The sequence below is a fragment of the Amborella trichopoda genome, chromosome 1, assembly GCF_054954075.1.
Source record: "Amborella trichopoda isolate Santa Cruz 75 chromosome 1, AtrichopodaSantaCruz75HAP2 v2.0, whole genome shotgun sequence".
NCBI classification, from domain to species: domain Eukaryota; kingdom Viridiplantae; phylum Streptophyta; class Magnoliopsida; order Amborellales; family Amborellaceae; genus Amborella; species Amborella trichopoda.
The window spans coordinates 11604090-11624951 of NC_142336.1; the positions used below are offsets into that span (position 1 = coordinate 11604090).

Sequence of the window (20862 nt, forward strand, 5' to 3'; positions counted from 1 at the left end):
GAGGGAAAATCATCAGTTTTCCATCAGTAGTGTATACTGATGGTTATACTGTTGTCCCACGCTAGGTTGGAAGACTAAAATATGTGCTTCCTGGATTTTAAGAATGAAAATCCTTGAATACCTCAATCACAGAAATTATTTAAAATAAAAGAGACAAAGGAAGAATTTCCAGATAGAAAATTATGCATCATCAGACAAATATTTTTTTAACTGAATCTTAAGTCATAATTTTCCCTACATAAAGCAGGAGTATCTTTTTCTGAAAGATACATTCAATTATATTATTGATTATTACTTTCAATATTTATGTTGTTTCCTAGTGAAACTTCTGTTAAAAAGAAGGAAATGATAAGTTCACTCAAGATTCAAAGTCCCAAGATCAACAAGAGATACATAACAGCTTACCAATAATACCAACATTAACATACTCAGTAAACTACATCGATGGCTATAAAATATCAATAATTGAGGCTATGATTCAATAGGTTCATTGAAAAACAGAACAAAGAAAACCAAATATCCTGAAAAGACAGTCAATAACATGTTCAAATGAAACCACCTGAATAACTTCCAGTGACTCCTCAAAACTTATAATTTTCATGTTTTTATAATTAACATCTAGGCCAGTATATATAGCATAGAACTAACTCCGTATTCATAATTAAAGACATAACAATATGAGGTTTAGATATCCACAAGACAAAAAATGTTACAATAAGAATTTGTAAGGATCCTTCTCTTGAATTTACAGATAGAATAAAATAAAAAACTTAAACTTCAAAATCTGGTGAGGTGGTCTTATGATAGCAAATTGATAAACATATGTTATTCTCCAATCGCTTGCTAAAACCATTGAAAATCTCCAATCCCGTGCTAAAACCATTGAAAACTATCACATATGCATCCCAATTGCAGATGTCAAGCCTATCCCATTCAAGAAGATAATTTACGACCACCAAACAAGAGGAAATGATGCAGTTTACAAAAATAACCCTCTTCTACAACCAATAGATCTGAAGAAATTCAAATTGCACAAATTCATATTCAATGTAACCCCCCATAAAGAGAATGATAAGCAAAAACATTGTGCAGGTAGGCAATATGCCTTGGCTCCATGTAGTCATTTCAATATGGAGATTGAGATATTTGGGTAATTTCCCCCTTCTGGGGGACCACAATCCCCTTCTATTACTTCCATTGAGGTCGACAAATAAATAACAAGAACCACAAGCTAAACTCACCAGATTTTCTTTAAAATGAAAGCCAACAAAGAAAGAAAAATACTAAAATTCAGCTCTCTTCATTCCACAAAAAAAACATTACAAATGTGCTTTTAAATGAAAAGATAAAAGAAAAATTCACTAATCCCTGAATTTCTGATCTGTTGGCTATCAAATAGTTTCCTTGTTACTAATTTCCATTATGTACAGTGCATTAGCAATATCAACATATACAAAAATACCCCAAAGAGAAAAGATCCTATTTCTCCATGAGAGAGAAAGAGAACATACATACTCAAAACACCAAAGAATCATCAACATAAAACCTCTCCTGCACCAAAAGCATAGTGAGAAGGGCGCTTGCCTTACTTCTTCCCCTCTCACTCCCCGAACCCACCAAAGTGGTGATCACAGCCGAGGAATTCTCGATCTCGCGGATTTCATCAATCACCTTCTCCCCCGCACTTTGAGCCAAATTCAATAGAGCAGAGGCTGCATTCTCTCTAGCTCTAATGGACCCAGTCTCCATCAAATCGACCAAAACTCGAATCCCCGAAACCTTCCTAAAGGCTTCTCCACTCTCATAGCAACCAGCCACTTGGGCCAACACGGCTGATGCATCCTCGATCAAACCATTAGAGTGAGAATTGATGAGTAGAGAGAAAAGAACTGGGACAATACCTTGTTCTACCAACTTGGGTCTATTGAGAGGGTAAAGAGAGAGAGCAAACAATGCTTTTAGAGAGTCTTTAATGGATCGGGGAGAGGTGGGGCGCCGAATTGCATTGAGGAGAGCAGAAGTGATATTCGGCTTATCACCAATAATGGGCCTATAGGCCTCGGTGAGGAGTATACTATGGATAGTTGCAGCTCCATTTTGGAGAGAGAAAGGGGAGAGTGGATGTGAGAGAAGGTGGGTTAAGGCGTCGAGGAAACCATGAGCAGAGAGAAGTTGGGTTCGATTTTCAGGGAGGATGGAGAGATTGAGGAGAGTGGTAATGGCGTTGAGTTGCGTTGTGGGGTTTGGAGAGTAGAGAGCGGACACCAGAAAAGGGATGGCCCCTGCCTCTGCAATTAGGAGCCGGCTATGGTCGTCATGTTTCGAGAGGAGACGAAGCTCTGCAATGGTCTCCGATTGGGTCTCATCTGATGGGCGGTTGCTTAGCTTCTTCACCAGGGACTGCACCGTCCAGCGCTTCACTTCCATATCCCCTCTCTCTCTCTCTCTTCTCTTCTCTTCTTTTGTCCAGAGCTCCTTCTCTCTCTCTCTCTAGAACCAGAAGGCCTCTACAAGAAAATGAATTTTTGCAAAGAGACCTATGTAAGAAGAATATGATATCTATCTCTCTCCTCGAGAAGAGGAGGCCCCTGTAACAAAACTGAATCAGAATCTCTCTCTCTAGAATCCAGGAGACCTGTCAAAACCCCCAAAAATCTGATCCTCTTTCTCTCTGCAAAACCAACGAAAACTCTGAAAACCTAAGGTCCTCTCGCTCTCTCTTCGTGAATTGGATCCTGTTTCTCTTTTCAAGAAAGGAAGGAAAACTTTTACCCAGAAATCTGAAACTTTGAGCTTCTATCTCTACGAAACTTTGATTCTCTTTCTCTCGGCAACAATGGGTATATCTCGATCCAGAAATCTGAAACTTAAACCACGAAACCACGAAAAGGACCCCCAACCCCAACACCACCAAAAACCTGGATATTTGACCAAAACATGTATTTTAATCACTTACCTTGTTAATATATCATAATAATAAATTAATTTTTCGCCTAATAAAAATTAAAATAATGTGACCTTTTCTAAATAAATTGAAAATAGAAACCAATCTAAAGAAAAATGGTTAGAAATGGCTGCAGTCCTCGAAATAAGTAAATCTTCAGCTCCTTACTCATCCAAAATTGCAAGGCAAGTATTGGAAAAACTTTTAAATTAATCATCTCAATTTAAGTTGTGAAAAAAAAAATAAGATTTTTAAGCAACAAAAATAACATATATTATAATAAATTATCTACCTAATTTATTTTACTTTAAAAATAAGTGTCCGCAATATCATACGGCAAGATCATACTATTTTTTGAGTTTTAAACTTTATTATTCGTATTAAAAATTGATTTTAGAAATCCAAAGCGAAATTTAAAGTAAAAACTAATTTTCTTAACTTTGTTATACTCTGCGTACAAAGGCAATCACTAGTTTATAGAGAATGTAAGAGACAATCATTATACAGCAAACAAGTATGGACCTGGTTCTATGCTTCAAAGCCCGCATATGTAATAATGCGGGCATGTTAATAAATCTATTTTTGAGATGGATTTTTGTCTTAAATTTTAAGGATATTTAATCTCTAATATGGAGATCACGAATATGAACAAATAAATAAATTTGAAAAATTAAAAATAATAAATTTAGTAAAAAAATATTTGGACCGTTAGTTTCTATTGTTTTTAGATGAAACACCTACTTGCATCTATCTTTAAGATAGATGCTTTACACTTTTTGGACCGCATATATAGTTATTCGATCCAACCTACATGAGACAATTTTCTAATAAGCATTTTATAGGGTTACTTAGATCGATCCAACCTGCATGAGACAATTTTCTAATAAATATTTTATAGAGTTACTTAGACTTTGCTCCTTGCCAGCACTCCAGTTATGTAAAAAATTTTAAAAAAGAACTCAACTCTTGAAATTAATATAGAAATATTAATCTTGTTATTTTTATGATGATTTCTAAATATTTCTTGTCGCATGTCATATTTTCTTTTTTTATTATATTTTTTTGGAATATCTCTACCTATAAATTAATTTTTCTAAACCTATGTTTTATGGTTTTCATCTTATTTGAATTTTTATTATCGTTTTCAATTTAGTACGAATTTTAAAATTTTTATTTAAAACTTTTATTTCTTTTTGAAAATTCTCAATCAAGCTATTGACCATTATCTCTGTACTCACAAGATTATTTAGAATCAAACTTTGTTTTTTAAATAGCTTTAATGGGATTTTTTAAGTTTTTAGTTTTATTAGGGATGAAATAACATAAGTACATTTCTCAAAGGAAAACACGACTGTTTTGTCAAACGGTTGATTTTTTAAAAGATAAAAATAATTAGGAGTGCTTTGTTGGAGAAATGGGCAATTTTCATCTGTCTCACGCGTCAAAAAGGATGGTGGGCAGACATTTAATAAAGTTGGTGATTAGTAATGGCCTCAGCACCAACGTAATATAATCACAAACTTAGTCCACCAATAATAGAGAGAGAGAAAGAGGGGGAGCACTAGCGATGGAAACCATGTAGAGAGAGAAAGACACAGGTAGAGATAATAAATTTAATTGGTCTAGTTATATGTGGCGTCGACTCAATTCAACATATGTTAGGACGTGCGAGTTAGTTCAAATAGAAAAATTGAAAATGACAAAGATTAAACTTAAAAGGACATAGTTGAAAGTAATTTGAAAAGATATAAGGACTTATGACCTCACTAAAAATATGACTTAAATAGAGTAAAATGGAAGACCAGGATTCATGTAGAGACCTCAATTAATTGAGAAAAAATTATGATGATGATGATGATGTTTTAAGATAAAAGTGATGAATTTTATTTGGGTGAGCATTATAAGAAGGAAAAAGTTTACATAATAGCAAGGCTCTAAACAATCAAATTTAAGAGTACCTCAAAAAATTACTAGAAGAAGTTGGTTCGATGCTCAATAACTTTCAAATCAATCACCTCAACTTCAAGATTTATAGGCGTCAAAACAAATAGATTTGAAGTCTTGGAAATAGTGCATCTTGTAATGCATTTTTTAAACCATCACTTTTTAAGATTTTTAACTGTTCATAGATATGTTCAATCTACACTAATTTTTAAACTTTTAATTTTATAATTAGAGATGAAAACAAATTTTCAAAACATCATAAAAATTTTCAGTAGTAAAACAACATCTTTCAACACTATTTGAAGGTGCGACTCTGATTGTTTAGAGCATCACCATTATACAAACAACACCGTTATAGGAAACTAGAATTCAAATTAAGTAAGCCTAAAGAGTGTTGTAAAAATGCGCTATTCAAGAAAATAGAAGAAATAACAAAGTTGCATGATTTGATAATTAGATTTTGAGCGTAAGAATAACTCAATATGGACACATTAAGAGTACTACAGCGTGATAAATTTCTTTCGGTGAGTACATTAATTAGACAAAGTAAGCATTCCTAAAAAGAAAAAAGTTTATCTAAGAGTGAGGCTCTAAACAATCAAACTAAAACACACCTCAAATATTCACTAGGAGAGGTTGTTTCAATGCTCAAAAACCCTCAATTCAATCATCTTAACCTCAAGATGTATATACATGAGAAAAAATAGATGAGGAGTTAGTTTTTTTGGGTAATACATTAGGGAAGATAGTCCCCTACCCATTTTTTATTTTTTGAAAGTGTTAGTGTTAGGTTTATGTGGCATTTAAAAGCCTTAAGAGAGATTATATAAACATTTGAATAAATGAATCATAAACTCAATAAGAGTGTGGTACTCTTGTGGTCGATACTCAGCAAATGCAATTTGCTAATACTCGAACTAGGTTTGACATGTTAGGTCAGCCAAGTTGGAAAACCCAAGGTACCTAGGCATAGAAATATAACCGATGAGGGTTTAGCGGGTTAATCCTTGATGAGGTCAGAGTATGCTTGGATGAGAGTCGAGGGACTGTGTGACCCTTGTGTGTGATGAATAGTCTATAGAGACAAGACTAAAACCTCATCGTTGTATCATCACACGACATATATATAGATAGTCGTACTGATATAGTAATTCACTATTGAGGATTAAGCGCGTACACGCACGAAAGATTACCCTTATGCACCATAGAGTCATGGTTGCATTATGATTTGGTGAATCATGGTTTGTCTTTAGGAAAGAACCTGAAATCCACATACGGAGATTGCGCCCCTTAACCTATTGATTGATTTTTGTGGTCATGAGCCCTTGGAGTAGACTGTGAGTCATAAGAACTGTTGGGTCAGTTTGAAAACGCTAATGTAGATAATGGTCCATAGTTGAAGGCGGAGTGCCGAGTGCTAATGTACATTAATTAAATTCTAGACCTATTCGAATCTGATTCTCATCAAAATTAATTTAATTTATTTTATTTTATGTTATTTGACTTTTAGAATGTTTATTTGAATTTTTGTAAATCTACTGATATTTTAATTTTGTCATTTGGATTTATAAATCAAGAGAAATTCAATATCTAAAATTTTAAATAAACTAAGAGATTTAAAAATGCAAAAAATAAAAAATAACTTTTCTAAAAATATGTGAAACCCTGCATAATTATTGGAGCTCCATTTAATCATGTCGACAAGTGGGTGGGGCTCATGAGTGGCTACCAAAGGAAGGCATGCCCCACCAATAGGGGATGCTTCTTCTTACTAATTGTTGTGAGTTGTGACATCTATCTCATACTAGTTGGCTTTCCTTAGCATTAAAGGAATGAAATATTTGGTTTTAGAAAACTTGAGAATCAAGAAGGTTTTGATTGTAACATAATGAATGAATATTTACTAATAGAGAAAGTAAAAACATATTCTTTATTTAATTATTTGATGGGAGTAGATTTAAGAAGTGGATGATAAGGTTCTAGCATCTTCCTTAACATCTTGATAGTGGATGTAGGGAATGGATGACTCATATCTCTCACCCCACAAGTCTCTTTAGATCGATGGTCAAGATTTGCTCTTACAATTTTATGGCAAATCTCAATACATAAAAAAATTTATAAAATAGATTATTCTTCTCCCATAATCTCTATACTGATTTTCTATTCTCTCCCTTAGATTATCTCTATCTCTCTATGTCTCTTTAGTGGGGCATGTCCCACCTAAGTTACATCTCTCTCTCTCTCTCTCTCTCTAAGACAACAAAGGGGGCACGCCCCAACCTAACCCACTATCTCTCAATTGGGTGACACGCTTAGGCTAGGTTAAGCTGGTCCTTCTCTCACGGGTTCTAAATCATGTTAGGTTGGTTTGTGATTTTGGGTAGGAAATGGATCATCCCTTAACTGATAGTTTTTTTTTCTCATCTCTTTGATTTTTATCTCTCATAAAGGTCAAATCAATGGGTTTGGATTAAACTAAAGTATTGAGATTTTAGGTGGGGTGGTTCTAAATCAAGATCCATGTGCATTGATTGAGTTATATCATTAGAAGGGGAAATCTATAGACTGATGAAAGATCACGAGCACCATCAGAAAGAAGAGACTCGGCATGGGATGTACTAAACTCAGTTGAGGTAATCTTTGACGATTTTACTCTTTGAAGTTCTATTTGTGTTATGTTCTTTTTTTTCCATAAAACAAAGAGTCTAGGTTTTTCATTATTATATAAAATCTTTGTTTTAGATGGTAGCAAGTGAGATCCTATATTTCTTTATTTATTTGTTTCAAGTGAAATTTAATTGTAGTTGGACATTATGAGTGATCTTACCAATGAAAGAAATAAAAAATTAAAATAAATATATACACCATGCATTATCAAATAGTCCATCTTTCAGTTAGTGGGGCGGCGTCAGTAAAAATGAAACCCACAATATAGAAACTACGGTGCTACCACCACGACCCAGCCCCTTTTCGGTAAAGCTATCTTTGTCTTTATTCATTTTCCAAACTCATTGACAAGGAAAATAAAAAGTATCAACAAAAAGGGCCAAATGAGACTTGGTTGGTCAAAGGAGATAAGACATGAACCATTTCGAGGGTCAAAGGAGATAAGACATGAACCATTAGAAGGAATAACACCCACGCTTAGGTTAGATGGACGGTTTCGACTGCATAAAGAGACACATGACTATGCCGTCTATCTTGCCATTAATGCCGATGCCAAGTTGCGGCCTCGTTGGCAAGGGCTGAAGCACCAAAGGAATATTTGTGACAGATCATTATTGAAGTGGTCTATAAAATGGGCGACGCACTTGTGCACGTCAAGGCGTGCTCTTGACCAAGGCTCGTGATCGTTAAGGGTGGCAACGGGTCAGGCTTGGGACGGGCCTTTGTTTATAGGGCCGGCTTAGGGTCAGTAAGGACCAAAAATAAATAACAAGGAAAGAGGGAAAAAAAAAGCGAGCCAGGCTAAACGAGGTAAGAATTGGCCCTAACCCGACTCTTGGGCCACAAAGGCTCAGGGCCCTACTTTTTTAGGGCAAAGCCGAGCCACCTACCCATTGCTAGTCCTAGTGGCCATTAAAGCTGCATCCTTCAAGAGGAAGAGAGATTGCTTTTATGAAAAAATCAGGGTGGTTTACCAAATACAATTGTATATTACGAGATTATTCATTTTTCGTACAAGAAGGTTACAATCACTTTTGATCATTAGATGTAAAATCCAAAATATGAAAATGTGTCATAACATTCGAAAAATTTTTATTTTGGATTTTATGCTCAAACAATGATACGTCATCAACCACCTAATTTCGAATCCAACAGTCAATGATGATTGTCACCTCCTTATACAAAAAGTAAATAGTTTCATAATACACATTTTCTTTACCATATCCTCTCATTTAATTTGAATAAAATAGATTTTTCCGTTTCTTTTCACTAAGATTGGAAAAATAGACCGGATATCCTCTCATTTAATTTGGATAAAATAAATTTTTCCATTTCTTTTCACTAAGATTGGAAAAATACACAAGACTTCACTTTTATGCCAAACATCCTTTAGGACCTTCGGTCCCGTGTTGGACCACCCTCCATTTGATCTTTTCTCGACCTGTCTTTCTCAACGCGTCTCTCTCAAGCCCCAGACGCCATCCTATATTTATTAGCTTTATGTAGTTTGATGCATCCCTTTTTGTGAGTACTTCGCTTTTCTCATTTGAGTGCGCTAATGCATTATCTCCTTTTCACTTCTCAACCCGTATTTGATTTTTCTATATTTGTTAGAAATATATATATATATATATATATAAAAGTGGATTCTGTACACCCCTGATCACTATAGTAAAGGCCAATTGTCCAGATTGAATATAGGCCGATATAAAGGTCACAATCTCTTTTCGTGTTTGAATTTTATTTATTTTTCTATATATCCAAATCACTTGAAATTTTAGGTGCATATTCTTCTCATTAAGGTGCACCTAATAAAAATATATAAAAAAATAATCCTTAAAAATAAATTTACCAAAATACCTCTGAAACTTTACAGGAGTATTTTGGTCAATTTTTTTCATGTAAAATATTTTTTTAAATATTTTTCGAAGATTCACTTAGTTTTTATGTATACATGCTCCAAATTTCAGATCATGATTTGTAGAAAAAAAAAATTAAAATTCAAACACTACCGGATATTCGAGATCGTCAGATTGACCCAGATTTAATCTGGGTCGTTAGCGTTTACTGTAGCAGTATGCCCTTGGGCTGACAGGATACTTTTTCTATATATATATATATATATATATATATATAAGAATACGTCCAACGGCCCAGATTGAATCTGGGCCAATCTGACGGCCACGACCTAAATTTTAAATTTTTTTTCTACAAATCCAAATCACTTGAAATTTTAGGTGTGTGTTTTTCTCATTAAGACGCACCTAATAAAAATATCACAAAAATAATTCATAAAAAATAAATTGACCAAAATACCCCAAAAAATTTTGAGACATTTTAGTTAATTTATTTCATGTAAAATATTTTTTTGATATTTTTATTAGATTCATATGTTTTTTAAGAACACATGCCTAAAATTTTAAGTGATTTAGATTTGTAGAAAAAAATTTAAAGTTCAAACACGAAATGAGGTCGTGACCATCAGATCGACCTAGATTCAATTTGAGCCGTTGAGCGTTTACTGTAGCAGTACACACATGGGCATACAAGATCTAATGCAATAGTTGTATAGTAGAATAATGATCTAATGCAACGGTTGTATAGTGGAATAATGCAACACACCTATAGAAAACCATATTTTTGGCATTTGTATGACCCCAAAGTTTGCACACACATTCTCTTCATCCTCATAATCAATCCTACAAAAAAAAAAATCAATTTCCACCTTAGATATGGTCAAAATTAGTGCCCAGCCAATAATGAATCTCGACCATCCATTTGGTGAATTTCAAGATCTAGGCCTTAACAAACTCAAAATCACTTTTTCTTTTTTAGCATTATTAATCTAATGATGATAACGTTATATAAAAATTTTGAGAATAAAAAAATCCTTCTGATGACTATATCTAACCATATCAATAAAATAGACGGCTTATATTAATTGGGCTAGAATGAAAACTTTTTAGAGCATTTTTTCAAAATTTTCTTATTTATGATTGTTCTTCATAATGAAAAGAGTGCATTTAAAAATTCGTGTCAAACAAATGTTCTTAACATGGTTTTTGAAGATGTTTGCATTATACTAATATACAACCTTTGCATAAAATCATTCCCCTATATATAGGAAAAATATCCTGTCAGCCGGCGTACTGCTGCAATAAATGCCAATTGCTTAGATTGAATTTGGGACGATCTGACGATCCCAAATATTTGGTAGTGTTTGAATTTTAATTTTTTTTCTACAAATCGGATTGATCTAAAATTTGAGACATGTGTATATAAAAAATAGGTGAATCTTCGAAAAATATATAAAAAATATTTACCTGGAAAAAATTGACCAAAATACCCCTATAAAGTTTTAGGGGTATTTTGGTTAATTTTGTTTTGCGGATTATTTTTTTTATATTTTTATTAGATGCTCCTTGATGAGAAGAATATATACCTAAAATTTCAAGGGATTTGAATTCATAGAAAAAAAATTTAAAATTCAAACACGAGGAGAGGTCGTGACCATCAGATCGGCCAAGATTCAATCTGGGCCATTGGTGTTTACTATAGCGGTCAGCTAGTAGGTGTACAGAATCCACTTCCATATATATAGATATATAGGATGCGGTTAGCATGCGGCCAAGCTCGCACATATACAAATGCGGGCTTGGCAATAAATATATTTTTAAAGTATAATTTTCTCCCAATTTTTAGTGAATATTTAATTTTTAACATAGAGATCATGAACATAAAAAATAAATAAATTTTAAAAATTAAAAATAATAATCATATTAAGTAAACATTTGGACGTTTAGTTTCAATTGTTTTTAGATGGACCACCTATTTGCATCCCGTTAAGATGGATGCTTTATATATATATATATATATATATATATATATATATATATATATATATATATATATATATATGAAAAATATTGAGATTAGCCCACTAGCTCATATGAACATATGAGCCCAACAGCTCAAATTGAATCTGGGCCAATCGGACGGTCAATACGTTATTTCGTATTTGAATTTTAATGTTTTTTATATGAATCCGAATGTTTTGAAAGTTTAGGTGTGTATTATTCTCAACAAGGCGCACCTAATAAAAATATTTTAAAAATAATTCGTAAAAAGTAAATTAAACAAAATACCTCCGAAATATTTCAGAGGTATTTTAGTCAATTTATTTCTAGCAAATTATTTTTTGATATTTTTATTAGATTCTCCTATTTTTGAAGAATACACGCCTAAAATTTCAAATTATTTAGACTCTTAGAAAAAAATTCAAATTCAAATACGAAATGAGGTCATGATCGTCAAATCAGCCTAGATTCAATGTGGACCGTTGGATGTGACCGTCAATAACTAGCCAAAACCTATTCCAAATCACCCCAATAACGTTCCAACAATCCAATAATTGTTTGAATAGGACTTACGTATAAAAAAAATCCAGAAAATGACCAATAGGTTCGTGCTTAATGGGCCCAAGGAGACCTGCCTGATACGCGATGTGTTGGGTAAGTCCCCAAAGCCCGTGATGGGCCCAGATTTGCCCGATGATGTAGTAAAAACGCGTTTTCTAATGGGGTAACGCCAAAATTTTGAGATAAGTCCAAAAAAATCCGAAACAAATTAAAAAAGAATCAAGAAAAATCATTAATTGAATCCTATAAATACCTCCTCCAAAAACCAAAAAAGAAGATCAAGAAATCCTTAGAATTTCTTGAAATTAGAAAAATGGCTAAAAATTAACCGAAAATAGGAAAACCCCTAAGGAAATTCCTTCAAAAATCAGAAAAAAAAATCCCCAAAAATCTCAGTAAATCCAAATTTTGGGATTTAAGTTTAGGAGCCTTCAAAAACCTTAGAAAACTAAGGAAAACCCCTCATAAACACTCATAAAAGCTAAGGTAGACACTACTAAAAATTCCCTAGCTTTTCTTACTGCCTTAGGAATCCTAGATCTAGGCAAAAATACCTTAGATTTACTTATTCTAATAAGCATAGGCATCTAAAAGGAGATGGTGGTACAAATCAAAAGAGCGGTCCGATCCAAGCCCAAAACTCCGGGTTCCAAGTCCCTAGAGGCAAGCCTCGCTCCTTCTTTCTCTCTCTCTCTCCTTTTTTTCTTCCTCTCTCTTCTTGCTCTCTTTCTCTTCTCTCTCTTTCTCTCTTTTCTTTCTCACACACGCTCTCTCTCTTCCACTCGGACCTAGGGCGGGCCAAGCCCTCTCCCTCTCTCTAGTTCTCTTTTTGCTCTCCTTCTCTCTCTTTATGACTCTCTCTCTTCCTCTCACATCTAAAGTGCATGGACTCGTACCTAAGGCGGGCTCGGCTTCCCTCTCTCTCTCTCTTTCCTTTTCTCTCTCTATCTCTCTCTCTTTCTCTCTCTCTCTCTCTCTCTCTCTCTCTCTCTCCCACACATTCGAGTCACAGACCCGCACCATAGGCCGGTTTGTACCTCTCGCTTTCTCCTTCTTTCTTTCTCACTCTCTCCCCCTCTCGTCTAGAGTCTCAGACCCATACCTAAGGCGGGTCTGTCATTACCCCACCCCGTCTACTCTCTCGTCCTCTCTCTATCTCCTGTCTAGAGCCTGGACTCGCACCTAAGACAAGTCCATCTCTCCCCCTCTACTCTCTCATCCTCTCCCACTCCTTCTTTGTAACAATCCTAAAATTTCAAAAAAAAAAAAAAAAAAAAAAGGGGGAAATGATGCTTTTAATAGGTGATGGTCTGATTGAGTATGATGGTCCTTGGGGACCATCACTATTTTCAAAACTTTTACTTTGGTTTAACTTTTGCTTTGCCTGCTTTTGCCTCCTGCTGCTTGCAGCTGGCAACGTCCTTTAGCGGACGTGGTTTTCGTACGATAAAAGCAGACTTTTAACGCGACACCTTAGGTATGAGGTAGAGCGTAATAAAATAATATAATAATACGTTATAAGAATTTAAATAGGGGATGTGAGCACTCCCACCCTAAAACAAAATTTTGAGATCTCTCTCTCTGGTCGAAACACAGTGAACTTCTCTCTCGAACCGAATTTTTTTATCGGAAGCTCTCTCTCAAATAATTGTGGGTAAGTGACATCGTCTTTCTGAAAAATAGTCTATTTTTAATAAATAGTGATATTTCCGTCTAGGATCTTTATTTTATCAGTTTTGTGTGTAAGTGACCTCATTGTCTTGAAAAATAATCCATTCTTTTTAAAAATAAAATGAAATAATTATTTCTGCTTATTATCATGAATTTTAGGCGCGATAAATTTTATGCGCACGTGACCTCATTATCTTGAAAAATAATCTTTTTAATAAAAATTGTGATATTTTATCTATGTTAGAAATTTTGAATGCTGTAAATTAGAAAAATAAATTTATTTATTTTTCTTGTCTATTGTTAGAAATAAATGTGATATTTCTGCTTTTAGTAAAATTGTGATATTTCTTTCTACTGTTTTGAATATTTAGACATTGTAAAATTCATGTGCAAATGACTGCCTTATTATTTAAAAATTGACATTTTTGCAATTGATTATAGTATTGTTGTGAAATGTTTATTTGTGAATTGATATTCCATAAATTGTGATAATTCTGTATTCTTGAATTTTTATAAGAGTTTTTCTATACATATTAAATTGGCAATTATGCTAGAATGCCTTTACAAACTGCTACCTTTCTAAATTTGAGCCCAAAATATTTGATTGGTTATTTTTGAAATATTATAGAGAGTGACTGTTATTAATGGTTTAAGTGAAATTCATATTAATGGTTTCAGTGATATGTTGAGTACATGATATTGCTGCTTTCGAATGTTTAAAGAGATTTAGAAATAATTTAAGTATGCAAGTGGACTCATCAGGTTCGCCGGTGAGGTATAAGTGGACCTATCTGGGACGCCGGTAGGGATTAAGTGGACTCATCCGGTACGCCGGTGAGGTATACGTGGACCTGCAGGGATTAAGTGGACCTATCTGGGACGCCGATAGGGATTAAGTGGACCCATCAGGACGCTGATGGGGTATATAGGTGACCTACTTGGGACGCCAGTAGGGTATTTTGTGAAATCCTTTGAATTATGTACTGCCGTTAAAAAGTGTTATAAGCATTTCAATTACTCGGATTATACTTAATTATGCATTTATTGAAAGTGAAACTGTTGATGCATTTCTGTTAATAGATCTCATTTTGGAAAATATTGATATCTTTCAATCATGATTATTTTTAGGACTATGATGATCACTTACTGAGTAGCCAAACTCATCAAACTATGGTAAACATTTTTTCAGGATAACTACGGATTCATTTTGCGTGCTAGTCAAGATCAACCTTGGAAGATAATGTTGTTGTGCTAGCTTTCTTTATTTACTATGTAAGACCTCGCCACTGTAAATTTGTCCTATCAATAGATGTATATATGTTTTGTCCGTCACATCTCAGGAATAATAGTATTGTAAATTCTTGGGGTGTGACAATTATGGTATCAGAGCAATAGGTTTAAGATCCTTAGGAAATTTAAAAAGAATGTACTTAAAATCACATTTATTGTGTGTACAGACCGGGATAAAGTCAAAATCCAGAATAGCTGAAGCCAATATGGAAGGAATTCACAAAGCCTTGGAAAATATGGTTGCTCTAATGCAACATCAGATGGAAAACAACAATCCACCCAGGCAGTCAGTTACAGGAAATGGTGGGGGCAATATCGAACAATTTAAGAAATTAAACCCACCTTCTTTTAAGGGTGCTGTAAACCCACTGGAAACCGAGGGATGGATTATGCAACTGGAAAAAATATTCGAGGTTATGGAATGTCCTGATGATAGGAAGGTGGCCTTGGCAGTTTTTATGTTAGAAGGTGAGGCACAACACTGGTGGCGAATGGCAAAAGGAGTATTAGTCAAAGAAAATAAAACCTTGACTTGGGAAGTATTTCTAGAGGCATTTAATGAAAAATATTTCCCAGATTTTATTCGAGACCAAAAAGAAATGGAATTTCTAGAATTAATCCAAGGAAATAAGACAGTAGCACAGTACGAGGCCAAGTTTACTGAATTGGCCAGGTTTGCACCACATATGATTAATAATGAGGCAAGAAAGGTGAAGAAATTTGAAAGGGGTCTCAGGCCAGCTATTAGAAGCAGAATATCAGTCTTGAAATTAAGAACTTATGCTGAAATAAAGGATCGTGCCCAAATTGTCGAAAATTTTTTTGAAGATTACCAAAAGACGAAAAATCAGAACAGTCATGTTAGACCTACATCATCTAATCGACAACAGATTGAAAGGCCAAACAAGAAGCCAAGGCCCTCGCCATTTCAAAACCCAATAGAACCATGTAGAAAATGTGGGAAAAATCATGGATCAAGCCCTTGTTATTGGAATACCGGAGCCTGTTTTAAATGTGGAAAATTGGGACACCAGATTAAACAATGTCCTAGCTTACAGACACAACAGCTTCCAAAGCAGGGAGAGATAGCTCCGAAGCCTCAGATGAAAGGAAGAGTATTTGCGATTACCGAGCAAGACGCTCAGGCCTCAAAATCAGTGATCCAAGGTACTCTTACTATCTTCCAAAAAGTAGCTCATGTTTTGATTGATCCTGGATCTACTCATTCATTTGTGTCACAACACTTTGCATGCCACTTAAAGGTAGAACCAGAACAATTAGAATACATTCTAGAGGTAGCCACACCGATGGGAGATTCAATTAACACCAATATAATGTACAAATCATGTGTAATAAAGATAGAAGAAAAGGAACTGTTGGTTGATTTAATACTCTTGGAAATTCAAGATTTTGATGTAATCTTAGGCATGGATTGGCTCTCTGCATACCATGCAAGTATTGATTGTTATAAGAAAATTGTTACCTTTAATATTTCAAATCAACCAGTATTTTACTTCAATGGTGTCAAAGAAGACTCCCCATCATATTTAATCTCTTGTATTCGAGCTAATCGCCTCCTTCGAAAAGGGTGTCAAGGCTTTCTTGCCTATATCAAAGAACATAGGAAGGAAGAAATAAATTTGGATACCACTCCGGTTATCCGAGAATTTCCCGACGTTTTTCCTGAAGAATTGCCAGGATTACCGCCTGACAGGGAAATTGAATTCTCCATTGAATTATTGCCAGGGGTAGCACCAATTTCTAAGGCACCTTACAGAATGGCTCCTGCAGAACTTAAAGAATTGAAACAACAATTGAAAGAATTATTAGATAAAGGTTTTATCAGGCCCAGTGTGTCACCTTGGGGTGCTCCAGTACTGTTTGTCAAAAAGAGAGATGGGACTATGAGATTGTGTATTGATTATAGGCAGTTGAACCAAGTGACAGTGAAAAATAAGTATCCATTAACTAGAATTAATGATTTATTTGATCAATTACAAGGATCACAAGTGTTTTAAAAAATTGATCTTAGATCTGGATACCATCAGCTTAAGATTAAAAGTGAAGATGTACTCAAGACAGCTTTCAGAACAAGGTATGACCATTATGAATTTTTAGTCATGCCTTTTGGATTAACCAATGCACCAGCTGCATTTATGGATTTGATGAATCAGATCTTTAAGCCCTTTTTGGATAAATTTATTGTGGTATTCATCGATGATATTTTACTTTATTCCAAGAATCAGAAGGAACATGAGCAGCACGTAAGAATAGTATTGCAAATATTAAGAGAGAAGAAATTGTATGCCAAACTTAGTAAATGTGAATTTTGGCTTGAACAAGTGACATTTTTAGGACATGTCATATCAAAAGAAGGTCTATCAGTTGATCCTTCAAAGGTTGAAGCCGTTGTTAATTGGAAACAACCAAGTAATGTGACTGAAGTTCGAAGCTTTTTGGGATTGGCAGGATATTACAGAAAATTTGTAGAAGGATTTTCTCGAATCGCAATCCCATTGACTCGATTGACACAGAAAAATGTCAAATTTGAGTGGACAAGTGAATGTGAGGAGAGTTTTCAAGAACTAAAAGTTCGATTAACTTCAGCACCTATTTTAACTATTCCTAAGGGGAGTGGGGGATTTGTGATTTATAGTGATGCTTCACATAAAGGTTTGGGCTGTGTATTAATGCAATATGGGAAAGTAGTGGCATATGCATCCAGACAGTTGAAAGAATATGAGAAAAAATATTCAATTCATGATTTGGAGCTAGCTGCAATAGTATTCGCTTTGAAAATATGGAGGCATTATCAATATGGTGAGCAATTCGTAATATACACGGATCATAAGAGTTTGAAATACCTTTTCTCTCAGAAGGATTTAAATATGCGGTAGATAAGATGGATGGATTTCTTAAAAGATTATGATTGTACAATCCATTATCATTCAGGAAAAGCTAACATTGTGGCCGACGCTCTAAGTAGAAAATCTACGGGAGTCTTAGCTCATCTAATGATCCAAGAAATGCGATTGTTAGAAAAAATAGTGGATTGGCATCCAACTCCGTCCATTAATGGTGTGGTAAGTATGATTGCCAATATTAAGGCGGAACCCCAATTAATCCAACAAATTCGATTGGCACAAAAGAAAGACCATCAGCTTATAACAATTATAGAAGAGGTGAAGCAAGGAAAGAGAGATGAATTCTCTATATATAGTGAGGATTTGCTAAGATTCAAAGGTCGAGTTTGTGTCCCGAATGATGAGAATGTAAAGAAAGCTATCTTAGAAGAAGCACATCATTCTCGTTATACAATACATCCCGGAAGTATTAAAATGTATCAGGACCTAAAGAAAACCTTTTGGTGGAATAATATGAAAAAAGAGGTAGCACTATTTGTGTCTAAATGCTTAACATGCCAGCAAGTAAAAGCTGAACATCAAAGGCCCGCTGGGTTGTTGCAGCCTTTACCGGTGCCAGAATGGAAATGGGAGCACATCTCTATGGATTTTGTCTCTGGCTTGCCTAGAACAAATTCAAGACATGATAGCATTTGGGTCATTGTGGACCGGTTAACCAAAGCTGCCCACTTTCTACCGATTCGCACGACGTACACTTTGGATCGACTGGCTCAGCTGTACATTAAGGAAATAGTGCGGTTGCATGGAGTTCCTGTCAGTATTGTATCGGACAGGGATACTCGGTTTACTTCTAAATTTTGGGCTAGACTACAGTCAGCCATGGGGACGAGACTCGCCTTTAGTACTGCCTTTCACCCCCAAACTGATGGACAATCGGAGAGGACCATCCAAACCTTGGAAGATATGCTGAGGGCCTGTGTTATTGACCTTACAGGAAGCTGAGATGACCATTTACCTCTGATTGAGTTTGCTTATAATAATAGCTTCCAAGCCAGTATTCAGATGGCACCATATAAAGCCCTGTATGGAAGGAAATGCAGGTCACCCATATGTTAGGACGAGGTTGGTGAAAGAAAGCTTTTGGGGCCCGAAATTGTCCAGATAACCACAGATAAGATAACATTAATTCGTGAAAGGCTCAGGACAGCTCAGTGTCGGCAAAAGAGTTATGCCGATAACCGAAGGAGAGATCTTGAATTTGAGGAAAGTGATCGAGTTTTCCTAAAAATCTCACCAATAAAGGGCATTATGAGATTCGGCAAGAAAGGAAAGTTGAGCCCACGTTACATCGGACCATTTGAAATCCTGGAAAGAATTGGAGGTGTCGCTTATAGACTTGCCTTACCACCCGAATTGGCAAATGTCCATAATGTCTTTCATGTATCTTCACTACGAAAATATCAGCCCGACCTGTCCCATATCTTAAAATATGAACCTTTACCGATCAGGAAGAACCTATCCTTCATTGAGCAGCCAATTTTGAAACTGGATAGAAGGGTGCAAGTGTTGCGTAACAAGGAGATTCCTTTAGTCCGTGTATTATGGCAGTACCATTCAAGAGAAGAGTCGACTTGGAACGAGAAGACGAAATCAGAGAAAAATACCCCTATCTTTTTCAGTAATCAGGTACACAAATTTAGAGGACTAAATTTCTTTAAGGAGGGAAGAATGTAACAATCCTAAAATTTCAAAAAAAAAAAAAAAAAAGGGGGAAATGATGCTTTTAATAGGTGATGGTCTGATTGAGTATGATGGTCCTTGGAGACCATCAATATTTTCAAAACTTTTACTTTGGTTTAACTTTTGCTTTGCCTGCTTTTGCCTCCTGCTGCTTGCAGCTGGCAATGTCCTTTAGCGGACGTGGTTTTCGTACGATAAAAGCAGACTTTTAACGCGACACCTCAGGTATGAGGTAGAGCGTAATAAAATAATATAATAATACGTTATAAGAATTTAAATAGGGGATGTGAGCACTCCCACCCTAAAACAAAATTTTGAGATCTCTCTCTCTGGTCGAAACACAGTGAACTTCTCTCTCGAACCGAATTTTTTTATCGGAAGCTCCCTCTCAAATAATTGTGGGTAAGTGACATCGTCTTTATGAAAAATAGTCTATTTTTAATAAATAGTGATATTTCCGTCTAGGATCTTTATTTTATCAGTTTTGTGTGTAAGTGACCTCATTGTCTCGAAAAATAATCCATTCTTTTTAAAAATAAAATGAAATAATTATTTCTGCTTATTATCATGAATTTTAGGCGCGATAAATTTTATGCGCACGTGATCTCATTATCTTGAAAAATAATCTTTTTAATAAAAATTGTGATATTTTATCTATGTTAGAAATTTTGAATGCTGTAAATTAGAAAAATAAATTTATTTATTTTTCTTGTCTATTGTTAGAAATAAATGTGATATTTCTGCTTTTAGTAAAATTGTGATATTTCTTTCTACTATTTTGAATATTTAGACATTGTAAAATTCATGTGCAAATGACTGCCTTATTATTTAAAAATTGACATTTTTGCAATTGATTATAGTATTGTTGTGAAATGTTTATTTGTGAATTGATATTCCATAAATTGTGATAATTCCGTATTCTTGAATTTTTATAAGAGTTTTTCTATACATATTAAATTGGCAATTATGCTAGAATGCCTTTACAAACTGCTACCTTTCTAAATTTGAGCCCAAAATATTTGATTGGTTATTTTTGAAATATTATAGAGAGTGACTGTTATTAATGGTTTAAGTGAAATTCATATTAATGGTTTCAGTGATATGTTGAGTACATGATATTGCTGCTTTCGAATGTTTAAAGAGATTTAGAAATAATTTAAGTATGCAAGTGGACTCATCCGGTTCGCCAGTGAGGTATAAGTGGACCTATCTGGGACGCCGGTAGGGATTAAGTGGACTCATCCGGTACGCCGGTGAGGTATAAGTGGACCTGCAGGGATTAAGTGGACCTATCTGGGACGCCGATAAGGATTAAGTGGACCCA

General features: G+C 34.8%; 1 protein-coding gene across 1 annotated transcript; it reads right to left on the reverse strand.

Moving 5' to 3' along the window:
* Positions 1-1515: 1515 nt before the first annotated feature.
* Positions 1516-2427, reverse strand: LOC18444602 (ARM repeat superfamily protein). Its single transcript, XM_006854768.4, has one exon. It carries the CDS (start codon positions 2425-2427, stop codon positions 1516-1518), a length of 912 nt encoding a protein of 303 aa, XP_006854830.1.
* Between the last annotated feature and the right edge of the window lie 18435 nt (positions 2428-20862).

What these genes read in the sequence shown, in the direction of transcription:
- LOC18444602 (XM_006854768.4), bottom strand. Translation starts at nt 2,427, where the DNA reads ATGGAAGTGAAGCGCTGGACGGTGCAGTCCCTGGTGAAGAAGCTAAGC.